The sequence below is a fragment of the Sorex fumeus genome, unplaced genomic scaffold (genome assembly GCF_029834395.1).
Source record: "Sorex fumeus unplaced genomic scaffold, SorFum_2.1 ptg000093l, whole genome shotgun sequence".
NCBI lineage: Eukaryota > Metazoa > Chordata > Mammalia > Eulipotyphla > Soricidae > Sorex > Sorex fumeus.
Genome location: NW_026606150.1, coordinates 2,331,181 through 2,358,094, shown reverse-complemented (window position 1 = coordinate 2,358,094; position 26,914 = coordinate 2,331,181). Strand labels below are relative to the sequence as shown.

Here is a 26,914-nt window from a genome sequence, read left to right as displayed (position 1 = left end):
AATGTGGCACCCAGGTAGCCCACAGTAGGGTCCTGCTGGCGTTGATCCTCCCCGGCCTCTGAGGGCGAGTGCCCCACCTTCCTCCTGTTATCATCCTGTTACCATCCCTGTCTGGCCCACTAGGATTCTTTATTTTGTTTTGTTCTTTGTTTTTTGGGTCACACCCGGCGCTGCACAGGTGTTACTCCTGACTCTGCACTCAGGAATTACTCCTGGCGGTGCGCAGGGGACCATATGGGATGCTGGGACTCAAACCCAGGTCAGCCGCATGCAAGGCAAAAAGGCAAACATCCTACCTGCTGTGCTGTCACTCCAGCACCTGGCCCACTAGCTTTTTTTTTTTTTCTTCTTTTTGGGTTACACCCGGTGATGCTCAGGGGTTACTCCTGGTTCTGCACTCAGGAATTACTTCTGGTGGTGTTCAGGGGACCATATGGGATGCTGGGAATTGAAACTGGGTTGGCCGCGTGCAAGACAAACGTCCTACCCGTTGTGCTATCACTCCAGCCCCTCCCCCCCAACTAGAATTCTTAGTCTCCAAGAAGATCACTGTGCCTTGAAGTTGTTTGGAAGCACAGAGCACGAGGACTCAGCCTCATTTCCATTATTGTCATTGCAGTGGACGGAAAGTCCCGGGATTCCTTGCGAGCCTTCACTCGGACCTTCATTGCTGTTCCTGCCAGCAATTCAGGGCAAGTTTTTTCCTCCAAACACCTGGGACCCCAGGCCTGGCCTGCCCTGTAGGGACGGTGGGATGGGGTGAGGGCATCAGGCGCTCAGACAGGCCAGTAGGGAGAAGCCCGGGAGGCCCCGGAACCCTCTGCAAGTTGACGTTACAATATTCACTTCCTGAGTGTGTTGTGAAAACGCATGAGGTGGGTTGTGGGAGAAAGTGTCATTCTTGCGGTTTTGCTAGGTTGTCCCACACCTCAAGTCCAGGGGACAAGGGGCTCCATGATGGAAGGTGATAGCGAAGAGGAGCTTGTTGGCGTGGCAGGAGTCCAAGTGGTCAGTGTTGAGTGCAGGAATGATGTCGGGAGGTTGAGCTGGTCTCTTGGCCTGGGGCTAACGGTTGCCACTTGTCCCCAAGGCTGTGCATAGTGAATGACGAGCTGTTTGTGCGGAACGCCAGCCCTGATGAGAGCCAAAGAGCCTTCGCCATGCCTGCACCCACGCCTTCCTCCAGCCCAGTGCCCACCCTCTCCCCGGAGCAGCAGGAAATGCTGCAGGCCTTTTCGACGCAGTCTGGCATGAACCTCGAGTGGTCCCAGAAGTGAGTGCTGGGCATGTGGAGGGATAGGGGAGACTGGGGTGAATAGGAGTGCTCCTGACATTTTAAAAGCCAAAGTTTTGCTGCTTGTCTTTTTTTCCTGTTTTTCAAATGGTTTATAAAAAAGTGAGTCTAAGAATAATGTAACTTATTTTTGTGGTGTCAGGAATTGAACCCAGGTCAAATGCTCTACCACTGAACTCTATCCCAGCCCCAATCTAACATCTATTTTGTTAGTTTTGGGCCACACCTGGGGATGCTAAGGGGTTACTTCCAGCTATGCACTCAGGAATTATTTCTGCCAGTGCTCAGGGCCTGCCCGCTGTACTATCCTCCAGCCCAGTAAGACAGATTTTATTTTTTCCTTTTGTGTCACACCTGGTGATGCACAGGGGATATTCCTGGCACTACACTCAGGAATCACTCCTGACAGTGCTCCAGGGACCATATGGGATACTGGGGATTGAACCCGGGTCGGCCGCTTGCAAGGCAAACGCCCTATCCGCTGTGCTATTGCTCCAGCCCCCAGTAAAACTTTTTTTTTTTTTTGCTTTTTTGGGTCATATCCAGCGATGCACAGGAGTTACTCCTGGTTCATGCACTCTGAAATCTCTCGTGGCGGTGTTCGGGGGGCCATGTGGGATGTTGGGAGTCGAACCTGGGTCTGCGGCGTGCAAGGCAAATGCCCTACCCGCTTTGCTATTGCCCTAGCCCCCTAAAACAGATTTTAAAGCCTAAAAGTTCCTTTGGGGCTGGAGAGAGCATAGTGGTTAGGGTGCTTGTCTTCCACATGACCTACCTTGGTCGGATTCCTGGCACCCCATAGATAGAATTCCCCAAGCACAGGTTGGAGTGATCCTTGAGCTCAGAGCGAGTAGGAAACCCGGAGCACTTTCAGGTGTTATGCCAAAACAAAAACCCATGTCTTTCTGTATAGTATTCTATAATTTGCACAAATGTTTTTCCTTTTGCCCTGACTTTTCATTTGCATGAGTGTGTGCGGTGCTGGCCCGCATGCTTTGTGCATGAGGCGTGTTCAGGCCCTCGTGCAGGTTCTAATGCACATACTCCCACTCAGATGTCTGCAGGACAACAACTGGGACTATACCAGATCTGCCCAGGCCTTCACTCTTCTCAAGGTAAGGGTTAGGGGTCCGGTGGGAGGCTCCCGCTTGCTGGGGACCAGGTTGCAGGACCTGCAGGTATTTTTGCGTGGTTTTTTTTTTCTCCCAAGGCCAAGGACAAGATTCCTGAAGTGGCTTTCATGAAGTGATCCAGAGTCATCCCAGAAGCCCCTGTAAATAAATAGCCCTTGGATAGCCCGGTTTCTGTGTCATCATTGTCTTCCCTGGCCGGAGGCCGCCCTGTGACTGTGACCGTGGAGGGGGGCCGCTGGATTCCGCTCCTCTCCTCGCTGGCCTTCTGGGAGAGTTCCAGAAGATTGACACTCATTGGTGCCAGGACCCTAGAGCGAGCTTTGTAGAACTCACACTAAAGTACTCAAAGGACTTAGGTGCTTTGAACCCTCCCTACTTTTTAAAATAAAGAGTGATATTGTATTTTGTGCCCCCTGTGTGCCCGATTGTTTGCTTGGCTCTTCCCTAACCCCTGGACCGCAGCCCCCAGTGGTCGCGGGGGCGGGGCGGGGCCCCGACAGGAAGTCCCGCCCCGGAAGCCGCGCCTGGCCGACCATGGCGGCTCCCGCGCGGCGCTGGCCTGCGCGGCTGCTCGCTGTGCTGCGCGCTCTGCCCGGGCGCCGGGCCGTGCACGACTGTAGCCCGCCGCGGGACGTGCTGCTCTTCGAACACGAGCGGAGCCGCTTCTTCGTCGTTCTGGGGCTGTTCTGCGCGGGCCAGGGCGTCTTCTGGGCCTCCCTGGCTTGGGCGGCCTTGGCCGGCCCCACCGGCCCGGCTCGACCCCGGGACGCGGAGTCTGCAGGGCGCGGCCGCCAGGACCTGCGTTCCGCGCTCTGGCGCTACGGCCTGGCGGCCGGTTGCGGCGCCGTAGGTAAGGCGAGGGGGTTGCTTTGCTCGGAGAGCGGGGGTGGGGGGCGCTGGGCTGTCCCGGAGGATTGGCAGGGCTAGAACCCCCCCAAGCGGCACCCTCACCCAGAGAGAGGTAGTGAGGCGCTGTGTCCTAGGCCGTCTGTGGCTGGGAGGAGTGGCACGACATTGAGGCTCAGCAGGGCCAGGAAGAAGCCCGGGTGGGTTTGCCTTGCATGCAGCCCACCCGGGTTCGGGCCTGGGCACCGCATCGGATACTCCCCGAGCCCCGACGGGCATAATGCTCCTCAGCGCAGAACCAGGAATAAGTCCAGAGTACTGCCACATGTGACCCTCAAGCAAGGGGGAAAAAAAAGCTATTGCCCTAAACAAAACCACCAGGAAAGGCTCACTTTTTTTGTCTGTACTTCCTGTAGGGACCCTGGTGATTGGCGCGGGTCTTCTCTTCTCCCTGCGCTCGGTGCGCTCCGTGCTGCTGCTGGCTGGAGGGAAGGAGGTGTCTCTCACCACTCATGCCCCCTTTGGTTTGGGGGCCCATTTCACAGTTCCTTTGAACCAGGTGTCCTGCATGGCTCACCGCGGTGAAGTCCCGGCCATGCTGCCTCTGAAGGTCAAAGGCCGACGCTTCTACTTCCTCTTGGACAAAGCTGGACATTTCCCCAATGCCAAGCTCTTTGACAACACTGTGGGGGCTTACCGTAGCCTGTGAAGCAGCCACCTTGGGTCAGTCGCCCTTTTGGGAAGGGACTAAAAACTGAACCTTCAGGATGACTGACAACCTGGGTGCCCAAGAGCCATTAATAGGAAATAAATGGGTGGTCCCCCCAGGGGCACTGGCCACCAGGACTGTCTCAAGTTTTCTGGATTTGTCTTCGTTTTTCTTTGGGCTCTACACCCAGAAATCACTCCTGGGGACTACATGGGGTGCCAGGGATTGAACCCAGGGTCAGCTGTGTGCAAGGCAAATGCCCTCCCTGCCATACTATTGCTCAGGCCCCAAGGACCACTTAAGTTTTGATCCATGAGTTCTTAACCCATCACCCTCCTGTCAGTGCTCTTAACACTGAGAACTAAGTACCAATACGAGAGAAGAAAGGAACACTATTTTGGTACAAAAATAGCTGTAGGAAGAGATGGAGGAGGGGGCCTGCCATCAGGATTCACTGATACAGGCTCCCTGCCGTGCAGGACAAGAGGACTTCCAGCACCCAGTCTGATCTTGGCAGAAAGACTCTCCTTGCTCTTCAGTAATAGGGGAGGCGAGTCCCAACCAGCACATCAGTCTCAGAGCTCCACGCAGGGTCCCCTCTCTGCCGAGGCCGGAAGGAAGTGGCTTCAGACTTCCACTGCACAATTTGGAGCACCAACACCACACACCACAACAGCAGATTCACCCAAGAGGAGATCTGGGACGGAGAGAACCAGAGTAAACAGTGCGGGCACCTCAAATCCACACGGATCCCACTTAGCTAGCAGCAGCCCCCAGGGCTCTCTTACAGCCACAGATGCTTTCAGGAATCCTTCATATTTTCCACCCAGGGTGACATATCCCAGAACTCACTTCAGCGTTGTATAGATTGGAGTAAAACTGCAAAGCAATTCCAGGGGGTGTCCATCGGATTTTCTGGGCTGCAGAGCAACTGTAAGATCAAAGAGACTTGTGAGGGGGGGGAAAGAGGTGCTGTTTAAGCACACCTGTGCCTGCGTGGCCTTGTAATAAGGGCGAGAGGCAGGTACAAAAGGGGGTATCGCTACCCTCCCATTATTACCTATTTGTTATGTTCTGGGAGACGATGGATTTGCAGAGAGAACTGGTACCAAAATGAAGAATACAGGCGGACACTAAGAGCAGGAAGATGGCTAGAACGGAGACGGCCAGTGCTATGCGGAGCCCAATGGGGCCTCTAGAGAGGGAGAGAACAGGCCTCTGGCTCGAGATGAGTCTCCTCCCACTTGGCCCCCAGCCCCTGGAGTGGTGCAGTCACCTGTAGGAATCCTCAATGCAGCTGCTGTAGACCCAGAAGAGCAGGTGGAGGAGACAGTAGAGGGCCAGGAAGCCGGAGGCCCCGGTCACAAAATAGCAGAGCGATGGGGCCGAGGGCTGGGACAAGGCCAGAGAGGTGCCATTCAGGGTAGCCGCACCGTACAGGGGACAGCTGCCCCTGAAGGAGCCCTGTGGAGAGAAGCGACTGAGTCCGGGATGCTGAGTTAGGGCCTCTGGATGCAGGCCGGCGGCAGGTGTTAGGACAGAGGCCAGAGCCAGCCTCGGAAATTAGCTGTGCATGCACAGTTCCTATCTCTGCCCAGAGGAGCAGGAAACAGAGGGTGCTTATGAGAGACGGTGAACTCGAGAGCTGCTTCTTATGCTGTGTTCTCTCTGCAGAAAGCCTAAAGCAGCGTCCTTTGCCCTTTACACCTGCACACCGGCAGCTGCCCTGGTCCACAGCCGCAGTTTAAATCAAGGCCGTCTGGCTGGTGGCTTTCAACTTTTTCCACCTGTGTACCTGCAGCTGAAGAACGCTGGCCTGGAGTAAAATGAAACCTTGTAGAACCTTCACAACAATCTCCAGTGTCTTCTAATATGCAGAAGCAGCGCAAACCTCAATCAATATTGCCCAGCTTGAGGGGGCGAGGGGGGGTGGGACGGGGCAGGTGTAAACTAGGCGCCTCTCCATTAACTGTTCTACAGTGTCACTGAACCCATTGTGTTGCAATCAAGGTGGCTTAAATCCGCTCGCTACAGTATGCTTCATAGCTTAGCTCAGCAGAAGTTTCTTGGCCTATTTGAAGAAGGCGGTTGGGTCCAGCTCTGTGCAAAGTAAGCAGAACGCCTGTATTATCTCTCTGGCTCAACAAGTCTCTTAGAAGATGACAGTAGAGCCACAGAGGTGACCCTAGGGCTTAGCACAAGCCTTGTGGGAGCCTCAGATCCGCCCTCGGGGGCCGCACGGTCCCAGCACCACGGGGCGTGCACACACCCCAAAGATAGGCAGGTCCTGGAGCCCACTCCGTTTCCGAGTTAGAGTAGGTGCGACCAGGCTGGGCTACGGTGCTGCAGGCACTCCTGAGGACCGCGAGGAACTACCTTCCCGGTAATACCTTTGGCAACCCAGCGCCTGCCAAGTTACAGCCTTTCCACCGACCCCGTGACCTAGCACACAGTGGCGTCTGCGCGCCGGCACCGGCCAGCCCCCGTCTTCCCGGCCCGGCCCGCCCCGCCGCCGCACCTGGGTCCGAGTCAGCGCCACCGCCGCCACGGCCCCGCACAGGAAGGCGGCGGCCAGGAGCGTAAGCTCGACGCGCTGCAGCCAGGGCAGCGCCATGGCGCGCCCCCACCACCACCACGGCCACGGCCACGGCCACCGCCAGCAGCACCAGGAAGCGCCGCCGCCGGAAGCAACCGCCCAAGCCCCGCCTCCCCCGGCGCGACCCGCGAGCGCGCAGACGTCACTTCCGGGCGCGGCCTTTTATTTACAGCGGCAGGTACAGCGAGTAGTCCGAGAGCGCCCAGCGGCGCGCCGGGCGGCCGGTGCGGCCGATCATCGGCAGCTTCTGCACGTAGCGGGAGGCCGGGCTGGGCCCGTAGGGCGCGGGGAAGGCGGTCTGGAAGAGCCGGCCGCGGCACCGCCGCCCGGCCTGCCGCCCGGCGATGATGAAGCGGAAGTGCGGGGCGCCGCGCGGCGCGAAGCGGCTCTTCTGGAAGACGTCGCGGGTGCCGGCGCCCGGGCCCTGCTGCCGGGGCGCCCCCCGCGCGCGGTGCACGCGCGGCAGCGGCCGGCTCTCGGCGGCCGAGGCGGGCGCGGACGCCGACGGGCCGCCGCCCCGGGGGCTCTCGTCGCCCTGCGGGCTGGCCGTGGCGTGGGCCGTCAGCTGCGGCATCTTCCGCACCGAGTCCGGGGCGGCCGCCGGCTCCTTCTTGTCGCCGGGCGGCCGCGGGGCCGTGGGCGCCGGCTGGCCCGTGCCGAAGCGGGTGGCCAGGCTGTCCCCGAAGAAGGCGTAGAGCTCCCGGTAGATGTCCGCCAGGGTCACCGAGGGCGACGGGTCCTCCGGGCCCGCGCCCGCGGCCGGCGGCGGCGGGAGGCCGGCCCCGAAGCCCGGCTCGGCGCTGCCCCCCGACGGCGACTCCTGGAGGAGAAGGCTGTCCCAAGGCAAGTCCTCGGCCCGCTGCCGCCACCCGCCGCCGCTGGGGCCACCCTTGCTGGGCTCCGCCGCCTGGGCCTTCATCTTCAGCAGTCGCTCCACGGCCACCTGGAGGAGCAGAGGGATCAGCACGTGCCAAAAACAGGAGGGGCCAGGGCTCTTTATATATATATATATTCTGCTCCCCCCTTTCTAGCTTTGTTGGGTCACACCCGGCAACGCTCAGGAAGTGTTCCTGGCCGTGCCTGGAGGACCATAGGGATGCCCGAGATCGAACCCCGATCGCTCGCATGCAAGGCAAACGCTCTCCCCACTGGACTATCGCTCCAGCCAGAGCTCTTTTTTTTTTCCCCCAAGTGCAGGGCCAATCCTCTGCTCAGCAGCACCCAAGCTTGGAGAAGAAGCAGGAAGGGGCTGGCACTCACCAAAATGGCTCCGTAGACTTTGTGGCCGTCTGCTTTAACCTGGGCGTTGGATACCGAGTAGTCATCTAGTACAGCCTGCAGATTCGTCCAGTATGTGGACAGGTGTGGGTACAGGACCCGTTCTACTGCCTGGACAGGAGACAATGCAGTGAGCTCCGGGTGGCTTAGTGCCTCCAGTATTTCCTGAAGACACCTTATCTCAGACTCAGCAGGGCTCAGTCTACCTAAAATTCCTTGATCAGCCTGTGCTGGCCGGCATTTATCTCGAACCTACTGTTGGCTAGACAATGAAAAAGATCAGGTACACAAAGTGACCCCATTATCACTGACATCTGTGCCCTTCAAGATGAAGACTTAGAGGTAACATACATCTTTAGTGACAGGTGATGCCCATAGCTAAAATGTGAGAAATTAACCTAAATATTATTAACCTATTTCTTAGGTTCACATTAAGGAATGTTATAAAAGAATCCTGAAAGACTGATTTAGAGGGGGAAAAAAAGGCTTTTTTATGAGGCGGTGAGGCCAAATAGGGGGAAAGCACAAAGGTCCTTGCTCCTGCTCCTTGCAAACGGGAGTCTGGGTCAGATGCCAGCACAGTCAGGAGCAGCCTAGAACACAGCTGGGAGGAGTATCTAAGCATCACTGCCCCTCAAGCCAACAGCAAATAAAATTGGGGTATGGGCATGCCAAGAAATCTCAACATCAGGGCTGAAGCAATAGTACAGCGGGTAGGACATGCACACGGCCGACCTGGGTTCGATCTCCAGCATCCCATATGGTCCCCTGAGCACCACCGGAGTAATTCCTGAGTGCAAAGCAAGGAGTAACCCCTGTGCATCGCCAGGTGTGACCCAAAAAGCAAAAGAAAAAAATCTCAACATCAATGCTGTAGACAGCACTCACGGCTGCAGTGCATGAAGAAGTGGCACACCCTGGGACTTCATGATGCCCCAAGCAGAGAGTAGCCTGAGAACAGCTCAGTGTGGCTCTAACCTCCCTAACACTCCCCACCCCACCACCACCACTGCCCAAAAAGTCTAGCAGCAAAAGATTTGCTCTGGGTATTCCAGAGCAGGTACAGTGCTCACTTTGCATGCAGACAACTTGGGTTCCATCTCCAGCACCTCGTATGGCCCCAGAGCTTGCCAGAACTGATCCCTAAGCTCAGCTAGAAGTAAGTCCTGAGCACCTCCAGGTGTGGCCCCAAAGCAACAAAATTTGGCCTGGGTGGTCACGGATCAACACAAACTCCATTAGTCAAAGCTGTCCACAGTCTGCAAAGATGGTACACAAGTCGCTTGCCTTGCACGTGGGGTGCCCATTTCAATCCCTGATCCTGCATAATAATCCCCCAAACGCTGCCAGGAATGACCCTTGAGCACCACCAGATAATATCCCCAACACCAAATTAAAAATCTAATCTGTCATCAGGAAAACTAGTGTGCAATGTGGTAATTTCCACAGATGCCACAAAGATAGCTGACGGTTTAATGGACACAAACAGAAGGAGACTGGAGTGATGGTGCAGGGCCTAAGATGCTTGCCCCGTATGCCACCAATCCTAGTTTGATCCCCAGCACCACATGTGCTCCCCTGAGCGCAGAGACGAGTAAGCTCTGAGAACTACCAAATACGCCCCCTCAAAAAGAAATTATACAGGAAGAACTAAGGAATATCGTTCTGGTGCTATTTTTTTGGAGGGACATGAATAGAGCTTGAGGTCATACCCAAAGGTACCCTCCTGGCAGTGCCAGGAATCAAACTGGGGGGTCAGCTGCATGTAAGGCAAGCGCCTTCTGTACTCTCTACCTGCCACCTGCAGCCCAGGGCATTACTTTAACATTATAGCATGGGGGAGCGGGAGGTTGGAGAGAGCATCAAGTGCTGGTGAATGTCCTTGAGCCCTGGTTCAACCCCCAGCACAGCTTAGTTCCCCAAGCACCTCTGGGTGTGGCTCAAACAGAATGGAATGGGCAGGAATGTATAAAATGGGCTCCATACTAGCGGGCTGGACAAAGCATAGGGAGTGAGACACCTACCTTACACACAACTGGCCCCAACTAATCCCTGACACTCTGCATATGGTCAGTCCCGAGACCACCAGAGATCACTACTGAGGAACTGCCTCTCAGCAGCACCAGGGAGATCACTACTGAGGAACTGCCCCTGAGCACCTCCAAGAAGATCACTGAGGAACTGCCCCTGAGCACCACCAGGGATCACTACTGAAGAACTGCCCCTGAGCACCGCCAGTGAAATCACTACTGAGGAACTGCCCCTGAGCACCACCAGGGGTCACTACTGAGGAACTGCCCCTGAGCACCACCAGGGAGATCACTACTGGGGAACTGCCCCTGAGCACCACCAGGGAGATCACTACTGAGGAACTGCCCCTGAGCACCTCCAGGGAGATCACTACTGAGGAACTGCCCCTGAGCACCTCCAGGAAGATCACTACTGAGGAACTGCCCCTGAGCATCACCAGCGCAACCCAGTAACTCCCAGCCCCAACATACGGAACAGTCTTCTAGTACCTGCCACACAAATTTCTGAAAGGAAACTCGAGCCCTGAGCCAGAACTCTGTAAGAGCACCAGTAGCTGGTAAACGGAAACCACTTGTATAATAAGAGACCCAACTACAGTTTTCCTAACTACAACTGACAGCTCTCGTGGCTGTGTCGAGGGGAGAGGAGAGGGTCCTCACCTTCCAGCCGAGGGCGTGCAGGCCCACCACGGCCCCGTAGTGGGAGCACAGAGGCCGCACGGGGTCCGCCAGGACCTTCTGCAGGGAGAGCAGGATCTGCTGGTAAAGGCCACTGACAAGGTCTCCGTGAGTCCTGCGGGAGCAAGTCGGCGCCGTGAGGCACAGCCACTGAGAACAAAGCCTGACAAAGCGCGTGATGGTCTAAGATCCAGGCGCCCGGGGCTAAGGACCAACCCCCAGTGGACCTGTCCCTCATCTGTACCATATATCACAGCTCTCAGGGAAGGGCCAAAAGGGGCTCCTGCACCTCGCAACCAACCCTGTCAAGGCCCAAGTATCCACCCCATCTCCCTGCCCCGAGCCCCTCAGCTGTCTCAGTTCCAAGCCCAGCGGCTACCAGAAGATATGGCTGAGTAGGAGGGCAGCGCCATCCCGCAGGGTCCAGTGGTCATTCAGGGGGTTGATGGAGGCAGCCAGGGGCTCCAGGACACAGTAGAGGACGCTGCCCACCAGAGAGCGGACGTAGGGCCCCAGGCAGAGGTGCGGGTTCCGCACCAGGCTCCGGGCCACCTGCAGCAGCCGGTGCAGCTGCTCCAGGTCGTGGCTGACGGATTTCACCTGTGGGAAGGAGAGGCAGGGGCGCTGAGGGGCACACGGAGGGGTGGAGTGGGGAGGGGGGTGCGTGACACACTACATGGTAATTTCCACGAAACACCCACCGGGGCTCAGCCTGGCGACTTACCCCACTGACCACATACACAAAGTAAGGCAGCAGCGCTGCGATCTTGGAGTTGGTCTGCAGGTCTTGGAGAGCAATCTGAAAAGGAACGGGCCAAACCACACTGGATCCGAGTGCACAAATTCATTCTCCTTTTTCTGTAGTGCTGGGAATGGAACCCAGGGCCTCGCGCAATGCAAGGCATGTGGCTTGGTCACTGAGCTACATCACTGGCCTTCAGGCTTGCAAAACGAGGTTGAGAGTAGCCCAGAGAGACCACAAGGGCGCCAAGGCGCTTGCTCTGCATCCCGCTGACTCAAGTTCAAATCCCTGGCCCCCAAAGACTTGCAGGGCTCACTCCTGAGCACAGACCCAGAAATAGCCCCTGAGCACCACCCGCGGAGGCCCAACCTCCAAACCCCAAACTGCTTCAACTGACTTTTTTTGGTGTTTGAACAACACCCAGCAGTGCTCAGGGGTCACTCCTGGATCAAACCTAGGCCATCTGCATGCAAAGCATGAACAAGGGCCCACTGAGCTGCCTCTCAGGTCCTGCCATTAACTTTTATGTGTGGCTGTGTGTCGCCAGGCATTGAATGTCCCTGGTCATAATCATTATCTATCTTTTTTTTTTCTTTTTAGGCTCACACCCAGCAATACTCAGTGGTTACTCTGGCTCTGCTTGGGGCACCACATCGGGTGCCAGGGATGTCTGGGTTGGCATCATATGCAAGGCAAGCACCTTCTCTTCTGTACTATCGCTCTGGCCCATCCATAAGTTTTTAATTGGTTTTGGGCAACACTTGGCGGTGCTCAGGGTTCACTCCTGGCTTTGTGGTTGGGGATCACTGTAGCTGTGTTTAGGGGATCATATGTAGCGCAAGGGATTGAACATAGTTGGTGGCATGCAAGGCAAGTGCCTTAGTCCCTGTACTCTCTCCAGTGCCTATAACCATAGCTTTTTTAATTTTTTTTGGGGGGGGAAAGGGAAGTTTGGACTACATCCAACAGTGCTCAGCACTTACTCCTGACTCTGTGCTCAGGGATCACTCCTGGCATTACTTGGAGGACTAATAGGGTGTTGAGGGCCAAACCTGGGTCAGCCACCTGTAAAGCAAGCGCCGCCCTGTTGTACTGTCACACGGGCCCCTCCAACCTTCACATTCATGCCTCAATTAAGCGCACTCCACTCCCAGACGAACGTGGCAAGGAAAGGCGCACGCACCCACCTTCATCAGCTGCGCGTCGTCCCCCAGTACGGCCCGGGTCACCTGCTGGTAGTACTTGAGAAGGTCATCCGTCAGGGAAGACACGGCGCTGGGCACTGTGAGAGGATGGGCAGGAAGCGGTCAGGTCTCTGCCTGCTCCTGCAGAGAGCCCGTTCCCACAGGCCTTCCCAGGAAACCACGCTCAGCCCGGAGACCTAACGCTTGGGGTTAAGGCTCTTCCCTTGCCAGCGGCTGACCTGGGTTCGATTCCTGGCACCACCTGGATCCTCCCTGAACACAGAATGACAAATAACCCCTGACACTGCCAGGTGTGACCCCCCACCCCCGCAAAGCACTCCCCCCCCACACACACACAAAAAAAAGAGAGAAAACCGTTCCTCTGGGCTGCCCACCCAGCCCTGAGCTTACAGGCTCTCTGTATCGCTTCTCTGTCCACGGCCTCAATCTTGGTGACTGTATTCATGTTCAAGCTCCCAGTTCTTAGCAGTCCCTGGGAGGGAGACTCCCCTTCCTCCTGTAATCCCAGACTGCTGCACAGGCGTCCAAGAGAACACCCAGGACAGAGACTCATGGCCACCTTCAAGACTGGGTTCCAGACGCTGGAGCGATAGCACAGTGGGGAGGGCGCTTGCCTTGCACGCAGTCAACCCGGGTTCGATTCCCAGCATCCCATATGGTCCCCCAAGCACCGCAAGGAGTAATTCCTGAGTGCAGAGCCAGGAGTAATCCCTGTGCATCACCGGGTGTGACCCAAAAAGCACAAAAGAAAAGAAAAAGCCTGGGTTCCAGGGCTGGAGCGATAGATAGTACCGCGGGAAGGGTGCTTGCCATGCACGTGGCTGACCCAGTTTCAATCCCTGGCACCTATATGGTCCCTCAAGCCCGCCAGGAGTGATTCCTGAGTGCCGAGCCAGGACTAGGCCCTGAGGTGACTGCCAGGTGTGGCCCCCAAATAAAACAAACAAAAGACTCCACTGTAAATCCTGAGCACCTACAGGTATAGTGCAAGGGGCCGTGCGGGTACCCTAGGGGCTTAAAGGCACCACCCTGGGGGTGCTAAGGGACAGAAGTTCCACCCGGCCGGCACCCCACACCACCCCTTACTTACCGGAGCCTTGGGGGGCCAGCTTCCCTTTCCCATCCAGATAGGAGACGTGAACTAGAAGCAGAGCAGGGGGAGAGGGGTCAGCCTGGAGGTGCGCGCCTCAGGACACCCCTCCCCGTCCGGCCCCAAGGCACCTCGCACAGCCGTCTCAGCGCAGCCTTTGGGGATGTTGGTGGCCAGCGCCAGCTCCACCAGGTTCACCTCGCGGTCCTCAGGGAAGTAGAGCTCCCCTTCCCGGGCGGGCCGCAGCGGCAGTGCCTCCTGGGACCCGTGACCACACACAGCCTGCGGGGAAAGAGGGGGCCACCTGCAGGGACTGTGTCAAGAACCCGAGAAAGGGGCACCCACACAGTGCTCACGAGTTTCCAGACCCGAGCAGGGAGTCCCCAGTCCATGAGGGAACCCCCCCTCCTCCCACCCACGTTGCTCAGCCTCGGCCCCTGGAGAGGCTCTTCCTCCGCGGGGTCCCCGAGGATCAAACCAAGCCCCCGCCCCCAGGAAGCCTTCCCAGCTCACCCGGTGCCCGGTGCCCCCAGGCACCCCTCACCTCCACGCTGCTCCAGCGCAGGGCCCGGTTGAAATCCTCTACCGTCAGCTTCCGCCGCTTGGTGTGTTTCATGAACTGAGAGCTGTTCTGGGAGCAGAGGGACACGGTTGGGCAGGGACCACGGCCGGGAAGCAGCGAGGATGGACAGGCCCCCAGACCAACAATCAGAAATTCTGGAGGGAGCCCGGAGCTAGAGCACAGCGGGCAGGGCACCTACTTTGCACAGGGACCACCTCGCAGCATCCCATAGGTGTCCCCAAGCACCACCAGGAGTGATTCCTAAGTGCAGAGCCAGGAGTAAGTCTGGGTGTGGCCCCAAAACAAAAACAAACAAAAGAAAGTCTGGATTTGGGACAGGGATGGGGGAACACAGTGCAACAGTATAGCGAGTAGGGTGCTTGCCTTACCCATATGGTCCCCTGAGTCCCACAAGGACCCGAGAGCAGAGACAGGAGTAAGCACCTGGCCCCCAAACCAGAACAGACCAAAAAAAAAAAAAAAAAAAGCTGGATGGGGCCCAAGGGGCCGCTGAAAGGAAGTCAGAGGTCAGTCAGAGGTCAGTCTCGGCACTGCATGGTCCCCTGCGCACTGGACCCAGGAGTGACCCCACGCAAAGAGCTAGGAGTAGCTCCGAGCGCTGGAAATAGCTCAAAAACCCAAAAGGGCTTGGGGGGAAGGCTGGAAAGAGTGCAGCAGGGCAAAGGGCCTTATCCTGCTCCTGGTTCCAGGCTAGGCCTGGGCAGCCCACAGGATTTTTCTTCATTTGTTTCTTCAAACCAAAGAAGCAGAAAAAATTGCAAGGCTTAAATGCCAACTCTGCTTTTTGGTTTTTGCTGTGTTTTGTGGCCATACTCACACCTGGCTCTGAACTCAGGAATTATTCCTGGGGACCATGTGGGTTTCTGGGAATCGAACCCGAGCAGGCCGCTTGTTAAGGCAAGCGCCCAGCCTGCAGGTCTGCTTTCTGCAATGTGCCCTGGCTCTGGTCTTGGGCAAACCTCCCACCCTTATCTGAGCCTCAGTTTCCCCCAGGCAGAATGTGGTCTGAAGCTGTTCTGCCAGGCCAGGCAGGAGAGGGCTCATAGCCCCCAGGGTCTCTGCACCTAACAGAGCAGATGCCTCAAGCACCCCGATAACCCCTGTGGGGTGGGGGTGTGGCCCGGGGGAATGGGGAACCTCCGTGAGACTGCTCCCCGGGCGGAGTGAAGTGCTGTGTGCTCTGCCCAAGCACTGCTAGGTGTACCCCGAAAACCAAGAAGAGAGAAACAGGAGGATGGGGTGCGGGTCGGGGGTACCTGCGTGGCCTCTCGCAAACGATAGCACACGTCCTCGGCCAGCAGAGCTGCCACCTCGTCACTCAGCTCCAGGCCGGTGCTCTCTGCCATAAGCCGCACGGACTCCCGAGGGATCTCCACAAAGCGTCGCTCCTCTCGCTCCGACATGGCCCCGACGGAGCTGCAGGGGAGGTGTGGGGGGAGGGGGTTGCAGGGAGAGGGGGGGCTCTGAGCAGCCGCCTGAGTCCGTGATGGCCCCAGAGCCTGACTCAAGCCCTGTCCACAGTCAGAGCCCCCAAGAGCTCTCGGTGTCCAGCCAGAGAGACTGAGGCTCAGAGCAAGAATCAGACAAGCGCAGACAACAGGGACATTTGCCCTGCACCCTGAACTCTAACAGGGAAATCACCCCAGCACAAGGCTACTGCGCCAACCTCAGGAGAAAGGGCAAACGGGTGATGTTGCCATCGGTCATTATGAAAAACATTTTGGGGTCAGAGCGATAATACAGCGAGTAGGGCATTTGCCTTGCCTGGGGCCGACCCGGGTTCAATTCCCAGCATCCCATAGGATCCCCCAAGCAATGCCAGGAGTAATTCCTGAGTGCAGGGTCAGTGAGTAACCGCCAGGTGTGACCCCCCCTGAAAAAAAAAAACCATTTCAGAGGGACAGAGAGACACTACAGTGGATAGGGAGCGGGTCTCGCACGTAGCCAACCCAAGTTCTATCCCTGCTACCACCTAAGGTCCCCTGAGCCCCACTGGGTGGGATCCCTGAGCACCAACAGCTGTGGTCCCAAACAGAAACCAGGATCTTCTTTCTTTTTTGCCAATTCAGTAAGAGCTTCAAGAAATAAAAAGGGAAAGGCAGGGGCTGGAGCAATAGCACAGCAGGTGGGACATTTGTCTTGCACGCGGCCCAACCCGGGTTCCATCCCCAGCATCCCATATGGTCCCCTGAGCACCACCAGGGGTAATCCCTGAGTGCAGAGCCAGGAGTAACCCTTGTGCATCGCCGAGTGTGACCCAAAAAAGGAAAAAAAATGCATAAAAATATTTTTTAAAATAATACAAAATGGAATCCCTAAGTGAAAAAAAAAGGGAAAGGCAGGAAAATTCCCAGATTATGGGAGGGGTCTCCTAAAGCAGGAGCCCCAAAGACCTCATTTCCAGATGCCCAAATATCCTCTCTCTTCTGTCTGAAAGATCAGACAGATCTTTATCTGCCATGCTTGAGTCTCCTAAACTATCTCTTCTCACATGTTACCCACTTGGGGAAATCTCAGACCCCACGTGTCCCAACTCTTTGCTTTGAAAGCAGCGGACGGAACCCGGGGCCTCACGCGTGCAAGACCAATGCTGTGTGAACCACAAGCCTAGCCCTTGTCAGAACACATTCCTGGGGGCTGGAGCAATAGCACAGCGGGTAGGGCGTTTGCCTTGCACGCGGCGGACCCGGGTTCGATTCCCAGCATCCTATATGGTCCCCTGGGCACCACCAGGAGTAATTCCTGAGTGCAGAGCCAGGAGGAACCCCTGTGCATCGCCGGGTGTGACCCAAAATGGAAAAAAAAAAAAAAAGGAACACATTCCTGGAACTCTTTTTTTTTTTTCCCCCTTTTCGGTCACACACAGGGATGATCAGGGGTTACTTCTAGCTCTGGACTCAGGAGTTACTCCTGTGGTGCTTGAGGATGCCAGGGATCGAACCCAGGTCGGCCGCGTGTAAGGTAAATCCCCACCCACTGTACTATCACTCTGGACCCTCCTCCTGGAACTCTTGTTGCAGTGCTGGGCATGGCACCCTGCACTGCTCAGGGATCCCACCTGAGGGAGGGGACAGTGCCAGGAGCGGCAGCTGGGCCTCACGCAGGCAAGCCACATGCTCTGCAGCTGGAGGCACAAGCCCAGCTTCTGACGCTTCCGATGAACGCCCACATCTCAGCAGACCGAACGCTCAGCCAGCCAGCCGGCATCCTGCTCGCTCACCTTTGCATCCCCAGCGTCCAGCAGCGTCAGCACATAAGAGACTCAACAAACACTGGCTGAGGATCAAAATACAAAAAAGACAAAAATAGATAAAGGACTGTTGTTTTTCCTACAATTAAGTAACTTTTTAGAAAGTTTAGTAGGTTTGGGGTGGTGGGGTAGGAGGAAGCTTTGGGGGGAGGGATGCAGATACTGGTGGAGCGAGGAGTGTTCCCGCAACTCTATTGTTACCAAGATTGTAAATCTCAGAGCCAACCTTAAAAAAAAATGTTTTAAAGGGTCAGTGAGATACTACAGAGGGTGGGCGCTTGCCTTATATGCTGCTGACCCTGGTTTGATGCCCAGCACCCCACAAGGTATCCCAAGCCCACCATGAGTGATCCGGAAGTGCGAAGCCAGTAATACACCCTGAACACTGCCAGGGATTTACACACACAGACACACACACACACACTTTTTGGGCCACTACCAGTGATCTAGCTCTGTGCTCAGGAATCACTCCTGCTGGTGTCCGGGGGACCACCTGGGGTGCCAGGGAACAAACCCTTGTCAGACATGTGCAAAGCAAGCGCCTTGTCCACTGTACAATCTCCCCAGGCCTCCCTGGGGCCACATTACATTTTGGGGGGGGGGTGAAGGAAACTGGGGACACAGGTGAAGGGATTGGTTTTGGAATACTGTATGCCTGAAACTCAGCCCTAAGTAACTTTGTAACTCTGTGGTTCTGGTGATCCAGAATAAATAAAATTATATTTTTGAAGAGCTGTTTTTCTTAGAAACCAGGATGCCTGAAGCACTTAGCTAAGTGATTTATAAGGACCAGCTCACTTTATCCTTAACATGAGATCAGATCGCTACTATGTATTGTGTCTATTTCATAAACAAGGAAACCCAAGCTCAAATATTAGTTGATATTTTGTTTCGGACCCATACCTTGCAACACCCAGGGGTCACTTGCCTGACTGTGCTCAGGAATTAATCTTGGTGGTGCTGGAGAGACCTGGCCAAGAATCAACCCTGGTTCCGTTCATGCAAGGCAAGCTCCCTACCTGCTATACTCTCACCGACCCCTCAAGGTACCTAGGTTCGATCCTGGACCACTGTCTCTAGGCACAAGGCCAGAAGCAGCCCCTGAGCGACACCGGGCAGGGACCCTCAATCCCCACAAACACAAAAAAAAAGTAAAATAACTTGTCCAAGAGCACTCAGAGAGCACTCCTAAGGGAGCACACTCAAACCCTCATTCCTTCTCATCAGACGCAGCCGGCTGCGTGGAGCGCACGGCCTGGTTTCGCGGCCCCGCAGACTTGGCTGTGGAGTCCGCCCCAACGTGCACCGTTCTGGCTTCTGTTTCCCCCTCTGTAAAATGGGAGCACCAGGTCCTGCCCGCGCGCAGCCCGCGCCGGGTCCCCACCGCAGACGCCTAGACTGAGTCCCGCACGCCCGGCTCCCGCCCGAGGGCTCACGCTCCTCCCGTGCTCGGGACACGCCGGGACGCGGGCAAGAGGCGCGGGGACTGACCTCCTGCGCTGCCCGCGATGCGAATGCTGCCCGCAGCCTCGCCCATCCCAGACCCAGAGCTGGTGGGGTGGAGGTCAGGGGTGACCCAACTCGGGTCACGTGCCCAACGAAGTGGGCGGGCACCCAGCGGAGCGGGCTCCGGGGCAGCGAGTGCACGGCCCGCCCCGCGGACACCCGGCGCCCCTGGCCCCGCGGGGCCTGCTCACCTGGACGCTCCGGCCGAGGCGGCAGCGGCGGCGGCGGCGGCTCCACTCACCCAGCTCGCTCCGATTCCCTCTTTCGGAGCCCAGGCCCCGCCCTCCACAGACACAGCCAATCGACCGGCGCCTTCGGAAATTCCCGCCCCGCCGGAAAGGTGTCCGTCCACGCGATTGGCCACCTGGAAAGGGCTGTTAAAAAAAAAAGCCCCAAGTGCCGGGGGTCACGTGACACTGAGGCGTCACTCTCCTTAAAGCAACAGTGCGTGGAAGTTTGGCTAGCAGGTGCGTGCGCGAAGTGTGACGAGGCTCAGTGAGCCGGTTCTCGGAGAACGCGTCTGCCTCGACTCCGTCTTGGCTACTCTTAAGTTGGAAGTTCACTTGGGCGAAACTCCAAGCGCACAAGAGAAAGCTTTAAGACTTTATTTAGGGGCTGGAGGGATACTACAGTGGGTAGGGCGTTTGCCTTGCACGCGACCAACCCGGCCAACCCGGGTTCTATTCCCAGCATCCCATATGGTCCTCGGAGCACCGCCAGGAGTAATTTCTGAGTGCAGAGCCAGGAGTAACTCCTGTCCATCCCCGGGTGTGACCCAAAAAGCAAAAAAAAAAAAAAACCCACTTTATTTATTTTGATTATTATTTTATTATGATTTTTGGGTCACACTCGGCGATGCACAGGAGTTACTCCTTGCTCTTGCACTCAGGAATTACTCCTGGCAGCCACATCCGGCGATGCACAGGAGTTACTCCTGGCTCTTGCACTCAGGAATTACTCCTGGCGGTGCTCGGGGGACCATATGGGATGCTGGGAATCGAACCTGGGTCAGCCAGGTGCAAGGCAAACGCCCTCCCCGCTGTGCTATCACTCCAGCCCCACTTTAAGACTTTAGTGTGGAACTCAGTTGACTTCAAAATCTTGCCTGTCATCTTGGCACCAATGAATGGGGCTTCCCACAACAAGATGATATACCTTCTCATCTGATCCAACCAACACCCCCTTCCAGACCCAATGGAAAACCAGTCGCCACTCAACAACAAAAACAGCCTTTTGAAATGGACAGAAAGGACCAGGGGTGATAGCCTAGCAGGTAAGGCAGGTAAGGTGCTTGCCTTGCTCCTGCAAAAGGCGGATCCCCCGCACTGCTTACTGTCTCCCACCCCTGCCAGGAGTGATCCCTGAGTGCAGAGCCAAGAGTAAGCCCTGAGAGGAGCCGGGTGTGCCCACTTCCCCCCCCCCCAAAAAAAAAGAACAGAAGACATGAGCTGATGTTTCCCAAAGAGGAAACAGAGATAGCCCAAAGGTATATGAAAAGTCAGTCATCCTTGAATACCGTTAGGAAAATGCAAATCCGAACCATCACGAGGTATTACCTGACATCAGTTGGAATGGCTTACACTGAAAAAACAAACAAAACAGAGTAACCTGTGGGGCGGGGAAAGATCATTCACTTTAGTCAACTAGGCACATACTCTGCATCAGAGAGAGACCCTGGTTTGATCCCTGGCACACCCCAACACCACAACCAGGAGCAATCCCTGAGCACTGTGCTCAGAGTAACTTCTTCGCACTGTGGATTGTGGTGCCAGAAGCACCACTGGGAGCGAACCCTAGGCACTCTCCCTGTGTCCCCAAAAATCAAATGAAAATAACAACTATTGTCAAGGGTGTAGAGAAATAGAACCACATTGTGTGAATATGAACTCATGCAACATTTTGGAAACAGTACAAAAATAACCTTAAAGAAAATCTAGAGGGGCTGGAGTGATAGCAGAGCGGGTAGGGCGTTTGCCTTGCACGCGGCCGACCCGGGTTCGAATCCCAGCATCCCATATGGTCCCCTGAGCACCACCAGGAGTGATTCCTGAGTGCAGAGCCAGGAGTAACCCCTGTGCATCGTCGTATTCCTCCTCGCCCCCCAAAATCTGGGATCGGTGTGATGACAGCTTAGAGGGTGGAGCATGTGCTTTTTTGCATGCAGGTGGCCTGGCTCCATTAGCTCCCTGCACACCACAGAGGCAACCCCACCCCCAGCACCTAATAGAAAGCACCTCCAAGCTGGGTAGCTCTGAGCAAAGCTGGCGACAGTTCCCAAATAAAACAGCAAAATAATCTAAAAACAAGGCAGGAAAAAATAGCTCCATGGGCTAGGAAGTAACCCCCAAGTACTGTGCCCTCTTTGCACCGCCAGATATGGTCCAAAAACTCAGCAAAAAGAATCAAACTAGGGGCCAGAGTGATAGCACAGTGGTTAGAGCGCTTGCTTTGCATGCGGTAGGCCAGTGGTCAATTCTTAGCATCCCATATGGTCCCCCAGCACCACCAGGAGTGACTCCTGAGTGCAGAGCAAGGAATAAGCCCTGAGCATCACCAAGTAGGACCCAAAAAACCAAAAATTAATAATAATGAATCAATCTAAACTCAGAGCTACTGGGGCCAGAGAGTTAGTAGAGCAGGTCGGGCATTTGCTTGGCATGCAGATGACTTAGGCTTGATCTCTGGCATCACATGAAGTCTTCTGAGCCCCATACGGAGTGATACCTGAGCACAGAGCCAGGAGTAAGGCCTGAAATAGCTGGCTGTGGCACTAAACTCAAACGAAATAAAAACAGAGCTAACATATGATCTAGCAATGCCCCACTGGGAAAGACTTATCTAGTTAATGCAAACTTGAGCTAGAAAAGGTTACACTCACCCCAGTGTTTATTGCAAATTATTCACAAGAGCCTGGGTCAGCCTGGCTGGCAGCGTGCAAGGCAAACGCCTTACCACTGTGCTATCACTCCAGCCCAGGTTCGATTCCTCTGCCCCTCTCGGAGAGCCCAGCAAGCTACCGAGAGTATCTCGCCTGCACGGCAAAGCCTGGCAAGCTACCCATGACGTATTTGATATGCCAAACACAGTAACAAGTCTCACAATGGAGATGTTACTGGGCCTGCTCGAGCAAATCGATGAATAACAGGAGGACAGTGCTACAGTGCTGTTCACAAGAGCGAAGATGCAGAAACAAAGGAAGTGGCCATTTTTGATGACTAGATAAAGAAGATGTGGTTTAGAGTCTGAGAGAACTAAGCTCACCAGCTGGAGGGTATGCTTTGCATGCAGGAGGCCGGGCTACCATGTGGTCCCCCATGCACCTACAGAAGAGATCCCTGAGCATGGAACCAAGAGTCGCCTGAGTACTACCTGGAGTGACCCCAGAACACATAGAAAAATAGATGTGGTGGGGCTGGAGCGATAGCACAGCGGGTAGGGCGTTTGCCTTGCACGTGTCCAACCCGGGTTCAATTCCCAGCATCCCATATGGTACCTTGAGCACCGCCAGGAGTAATTCCTGAATACAGAGCTAGGAGTAACCCCTGTGCATCGCTGGGTGTGACCCAAAAAGCAAATAATAATAATAATAGTAATAATAAATAAATAAACAAATAAATAAAACTGAAAACACGCCAGGAATGTAGTTCAGCGACACTTCCATGTTTCATATATACCAATGAGACTCTGGATTTAAGCCCCCACCCAGATCTTCAATGCACCCAGAGAAATTTCAAACACATAACACCACACACCAAACTCCTGGACTCCGACCCCAGTGACACCCAACCTCATACTCTACTTTTATTATTTTTCTTTTTGGGTCACACCCGGCCAAAGTACAGGGGATACTCCTGGTTCTGCACTCAGGAATTACTCCTAGCAGTGCTCAGGGGACTAGATGGGATGCTGGGGGATCTAACTCCCAACAATCCCATGCAAGGCAAATGTCCTACCCGCTTCATACTCTTCTTTTCACCAGAAAGCATCCCCACACACACACACACACCTGGGACTGGATCAGTAATAGTACAGCGGGTTGGGCATTTGCCTTGCGTGCAGCCAACCCGGGATCGATTTCCAGCATCCCATATGGGCCCCCAAGCACCACCAGGAGTTATTCCTGAGTACAAAGCCAGGAGTAACCCCCTGTCCATTACCAGGTGTGACCCAAAAAAGAAAAAAAAAAACACAAAAGCACCCTCCCCACCGGGAAAAAAAAGTGACCCCAGTAAAGAATGTGGAATGTGCAAACAGCATGGTTCAAACACTCAGCCTTCAGGGAGTAAATCATCTGATGGGATTTTCTCCTTCACAAAACAGGGTAACATGCCCTCCTCACATGGTTGGTTTATTTAGTATTTTGAGCCATATCTGGCTGTGCTCAGGGCTTACTCCTGTGTTCAGGGATCCCTCCTGGTAGGGCCCAGGAGATCATATGGAATGTTGGGGATTGAATCTGGGTCAGCCGTGTGCAAGGCAAACACCCTCCCTCTTGTGCTATTGCTCTGGCCCGTTGCATGGTTATTATAGATTGAACTGTTCGCACAGAGCCCAGGATTGTTCAATGTTAGATGTTCACAGTGTCATCTTGGAGCCATCAGTACAGTGGGAGGACAGTGCTACAGTGCTACGGTGCTATATAGTACAAGGCAGCAGGGGCTGGAGCGATAGCACAGCGGGTAGGGCGTTTGCCTTGCACGCAGCCAACCCAAGTTCGATTCCCAGCATCCCATATGGTCCCCTGACCACCGCCAGGGGTAATTCCTGAGCGCAGAGCCTGGAGGAACCCCTGTGCAAATGCCAAAATAGGACCGAGAAGATCAGCTGAAGAACTTCACATCGGGACCCATGGCCTAGAATGGAACGAACAGGGTGAGAGACTGTCTGAGTTCATCATGTCGACCAAGACCATTCATGGTAACTCACAGTTCCAGAAGGCAGAATCTAAACGATGGACATGGGAGTCTCCCGGTGGACGATTCCACAACGAAATCGACCACATCATATTCAATCGACGGTTTTGCCTGACTGATGTCGCTGTTGTCCCAAAATTTCGAACGGGATCGGACCACCGTCTCCTTCGTGCAAAATTCTACTTCACAGAGCGGGGAGAAAGGGCTGCAAAGTTCAGAAAGAGAACTCCCAGAATGACCACCAACTGGGAACTCTTTGGTACTATTGCGGCAACATGGGAAGATGCCATCGTTGACAACATTGACGAGGAATACGATCTACTGGTTCAGCACCTCCATGAATGTGCGAGGAACGCCAAGAGAGAGATAGCCACAAAAAATCGCCTATCTTCGAAAACTCTTGAGCTAATTCGCCAGCGTGGTTTGGTGCATGCCTCAGGCAACCACAAGCTAACGTCCAAGCTCGCAAAGCAGTGCAGAGATGCGATCAAGGAAGACCTCAAAGAGAGAAGAGCAGAAGTACTGGTAGATGCGGCAGAAGCCGGGAAAAGTATTCGTAACAAAAGAAACATCCTTCCCTTTATACATCTCTCCAGCTCCAGGAAATGAGGAAGATCTTTACTTCCTGTGGCTTACAATGTATCAGTTTCCTTGGGAGGTGGGCAGAGGGGGGACAGCAGATCTCCGGGAACTATACTTTGCCAGATAGTGAACCAGGTTTGGCTGTATGAGATTTAATCTCTATTCCTTCTCCAGCCCCTACCTGATTTTTTTTCTTTTTTTTTGGGGGGGGGGGTGCAGGGGGACACCTAACAGTGCTCAGAGCTTACACCTGACTCTACAATGATCTCAACAAAAGATTAAGGGGCTGGAGCGAATAGCACAACGGGTAGGGCGTTTGCCTTGCACGCAGCCAACCCAAGTTCGATTCCCAGCATCCCATATGGTCACCTGAGCACCGCCAGGGGTAATTCCTGAGCGCAGAGCCTGGAGGACCCCTGTGCATTGCCGGGTGTGACGCCCCCCCACCAAAAAAAAGCATAGTACAAGGTAGCAGGGGACACAGTTCCTCTAGGTTCCTGCAAGATGGAGGAGTTTGCAAAGGACTTTCTTCCAGGGAGAAAGGAGATTCCTGCTGGGGGGTGGGGGAGCGGGAACTTGAAAATGCTCGCACACGTGTACACACACACACACACACACACACACACACACACACACACACACAATGGAGGAGTTTGTAAAGGACTTTTGCCAGGAAGAAAGGAGATTCCTGCGGGGATGGGGGGGCTTGAAAATCCACACACACACACCCTCGCCGGCTCCTGCTCTACCCGCTCTCCTTGACATGCTGCTGCCTCTAGGAAAGATCCTCTGGGACCAGAGCTGGGAAAGTCAGTAGGATGGGACTGGGGTTGCCATAGCAACACTCCCTAAGCCACCTGCAGCCCTGCCTAGTCTTGCAAACATTCAGAGCATCAGCTTGACTGGAGCGTCAGCCCACCTACACCTGAAGGGAAGTCTGGGGACGCTGCGGGGCTGAGATAAGAGGAATGAGGGCGGTGGCCACTTCCACGCCATTACAGCTACTGCTTCGAGCAGCCCCTGCTCATCTTGGAGATAGGGAACAAGGCAGGCAAACCTGGGTGCTCCTGTCAGAGTTGGGAAAGGTGATCCGAGGACCCAGGCTCAGTGAATGCCAGGGCCAGGGCAGGCACGGAGACATCACAGGCCCACAAAGGGGAGAAAGGTCATGAAAGAGGTTTATTTGTTTTGTCTTGTTTTTAATATAAGGCTGGAGCGATAGCACAGCGGTAGGGCGTTCGCCTTACAAGCGGCCAACATGGCCGACCTGAGTTCGATTCCTCTGCCCCTCTCGGAGAGCCCGGCAAGCTACCGAGAGTATTTGATATGCCAGACACAGTAACAATAAAGTCTCCAATGGAGACGTTACTGGGCCCGCTTGAGCAAATCGACGATCAACGGGAGGGCCTTTACCTTTTTTTACCTTTTAATATTTGGGCCACACCTGGGAGGTGTTGCTCAGGCCTTGCTTCTGGCTTTATACTCAGGAATCACTCCTGGTGGGTTTTGGGGGATCACACGGGTGACAGGGATCAAATTTGACTCAGCCTTGCACAAAAGAAACATCCTTACCTTTATACATCTCTCCAGCCCCAGGAAATGGGGAAGATTTTTACTTCCTGTGGCTTACAATGTATCAGTTTCCTTGGGAGGTGGGCAGAAGGGGGACAGCAGATCTCCGGGAACTATACTTTGCCAGGCAGTGAACCAGGTTTGGCTGTATGAGATTTAATCTCTATTCCTTCTCCAGCCCCTACCTGATTTTTTCTTTGTTGTGGGGGGGAGGGGGTCCAGGGGGACACCTAACAGTGCTCAAAGTTTACACCTGACTCTACAATGATCTCAACAAAAGATTAAGGGGCTGGAGTGAATAGCACAATGGCTAGGGCATTTGCCTTGCACACAGCCAACCCAAGTTCGATTCCCAGCATCCCATATGGTCCCCTGAGCACCGCCAGGAGTAATTTCTGAGTGCAGAGCCAGGAGTAACCCCTGTGCATCGCCAGGTGTGACCCAAACAACAAACAAAAAAAGATGAAAACTTTTGTCTGGTACTGCTCTGTCGCGGCATGCAAGGCAAGTGCCGCACCTGCTGTACTATTATTTCAAGCCCCCAGATTATTTAAAACCCAACGAAGGCGAAGGCGGGGGCTGGAGCAATAGCACAGCGGGTAGGGCGTTTGCCTTGCTCACGGCCAACCTGGGTTCAATCCCCAGCATCCCATATGGTCCCCTGAGCACCACCAGGAGTAATTCCTGAGTTCATGAGCCAGGAGTAACCCCTGTACATCACCAGGTGTGACCCAAAAAGCAAAGAAAAATAAATAAAATAAAACCTAACGAAGGTGCCAGAGAGCTAGAACAGCAAGTGAGACACTTGCCTTGTACAAAGCCAATGGGGTTCTATCTCTGGCACTTTGTATGCTCCCCCAGACTCATCACGAGTGATTCCTGAGCCCAGTCAGAAGTAAATCCTGAG

The 26,914-nt window shown here is 55.0% G+C and overlaps 4 protein-coding genes across 5 annotated transcripts in view; 2 read left to right on the top strand and 2 right to left on the bottom strand.

Moving 5' to 3' along the window:
* The window catches only part of NXF1 (nuclear RNA export factor 1), a 102,158-nt gene that overhangs the window by 8,730 nt on the left and 66,514 nt on the right, over positions 1-26,914 (top strand). Inside the window, exons 18-21 of one of the 2 annotated variants that reach the window (XM_056131654.1) lie at positions 620-692; positions 1,091-1,273; positions 2,349-2,409; positions 2,505-2,836. The exons of the other annotated variant lie outside the window; for it this stretch is intronic. Of the exons in view, the coding sequence (XP_055987629.1) occupies positions 620-692; positions 1,091-1,273; positions 2,349-2,409; positions 2,505-2,543 (356 nt within the window). The 3' untranslated portion in view covers positions 2,544-2,836. Of the gene's footprint in view, positions 1-619; positions 693-1,090; positions 1,274-2,348; positions 2,410-2,504; positions 2,837-26,914 lie in introns of those variants that run through there. 2 annotated transcript variants of the gene reach the window in all.
* TMEM223 (transmembrane protein 223) lies at positions 2,944-4,118 on the top strand. The gene is made up of 2 exons (XM_056131661.1): positions 2,944-3,277; positions 3,690-4,118. Exons 1-2 carry the CDS (start codon positions 2,962-2,964, stop codon positions 3,980-3,982), a joined length of 609 nt encoding a protein of 202 aa, XP_055987636.1. The 5' UTR covers positions 2,944-2,961; the 3' UTR covers positions 3,983-4,118.
* On the bottom strand, positions 4,355-6,636 carry TMEM179B (transmembrane protein 179B). The gene is made up of 5 exons (XM_056131660.1): positions 6,501-6,636; positions 5,259-5,446; positions 5,043-5,177; positions 4,835-4,913; positions 4,355-4,679 (listed from the first exon to the last, which is right to left on the bottom strand). The coding sequence occupies exons 1-5, from the start codon at positions 6,594-6,596 to the stop codon at positions 4,518-4,520; spliced, it is 660 nt and encodes a 219-aa protein (XP_055987635.1). The 5' UTR covers positions 6,597-6,636; the 3' UTR covers positions 4,355-4,517.
* TAF6L (TATA-box binding protein associated factor 6 like) lies at positions 6,644-17,460 on the bottom strand. The gene is made up of 11 exons (XM_056131653.1): positions 17,405-17,460; positions 15,441-15,600; positions 14,146-14,232; positions 13,733-13,883; positions 13,602-13,652; positions 12,494-12,588; positions 11,289-11,363; positions 10,944-11,164; positions 10,547-10,679; positions 7,839-7,967; positions 6,644-7,521 (listed from the first exon to the last, which is right to left on the bottom strand). The coding sequence occupies exons 1-11, from the start codon at positions 17,410-17,412 to the stop codon at positions 6,745-6,747; spliced, it is 1,887 nt and encodes a 628-aa protein (XP_055987628.1). The 5' UTR covers positions 17,413-17,460; the 3' UTR covers positions 6,644-6,744.

Coding starts and splice junctions, on each gene's coding strand:
- TMEM223 (XM_056131661.1), top strand. CDS start 2,962: ATGGCGGCTCCCGCGCGGCGCTGGCCTGCGCGGCTGCTCGCTGTGCTG. Junction 3,278..3,689: donor GGCCGGTTGCGGCGCCGTAG/GTAAGGCGAGGG, acceptor TACTTCCTGTAG/GGACCCTGGTGATTGGCGCG.
- TAF6L (XM_056131653.1), bottom strand. Junction 12,589..13,601: donor GCTGGCCCCCCAAGGCTCCG/GTAAGTAAGGGG, acceptor ATCCTCTCACAG/TGCCCAGCGCCGTGTCTTCC. Junction 10,680..10,943: donor CTACTCAGCCATATCTTCTG/GTAGCCGCTGGG, acceptor TTGCTCCCGCAG/GACTCACGGAGACCTTGTCA.
- TMEM179B (XM_056131660.1), bottom strand. CDS start 6,596: ATGGCGCTGCCCTGGCTGCAGCGCGTCGAGCTTACGCTCCTGGCCGCC. Junction 5,447..6,500: donor TGGCGCTGACTCGGACCCAG/GTGCGGCGGCGG, acceptor TTCTCTCCACAG/GGCTCCTTCAGGGGCAGCTG. Junction 4,914..5,042: donor TCCCAGAACATAACAAATAG/GTAATAATGGGA, acceptor TTGATCTTACAG/TTGCTCTGCAGCCCAGAAAA.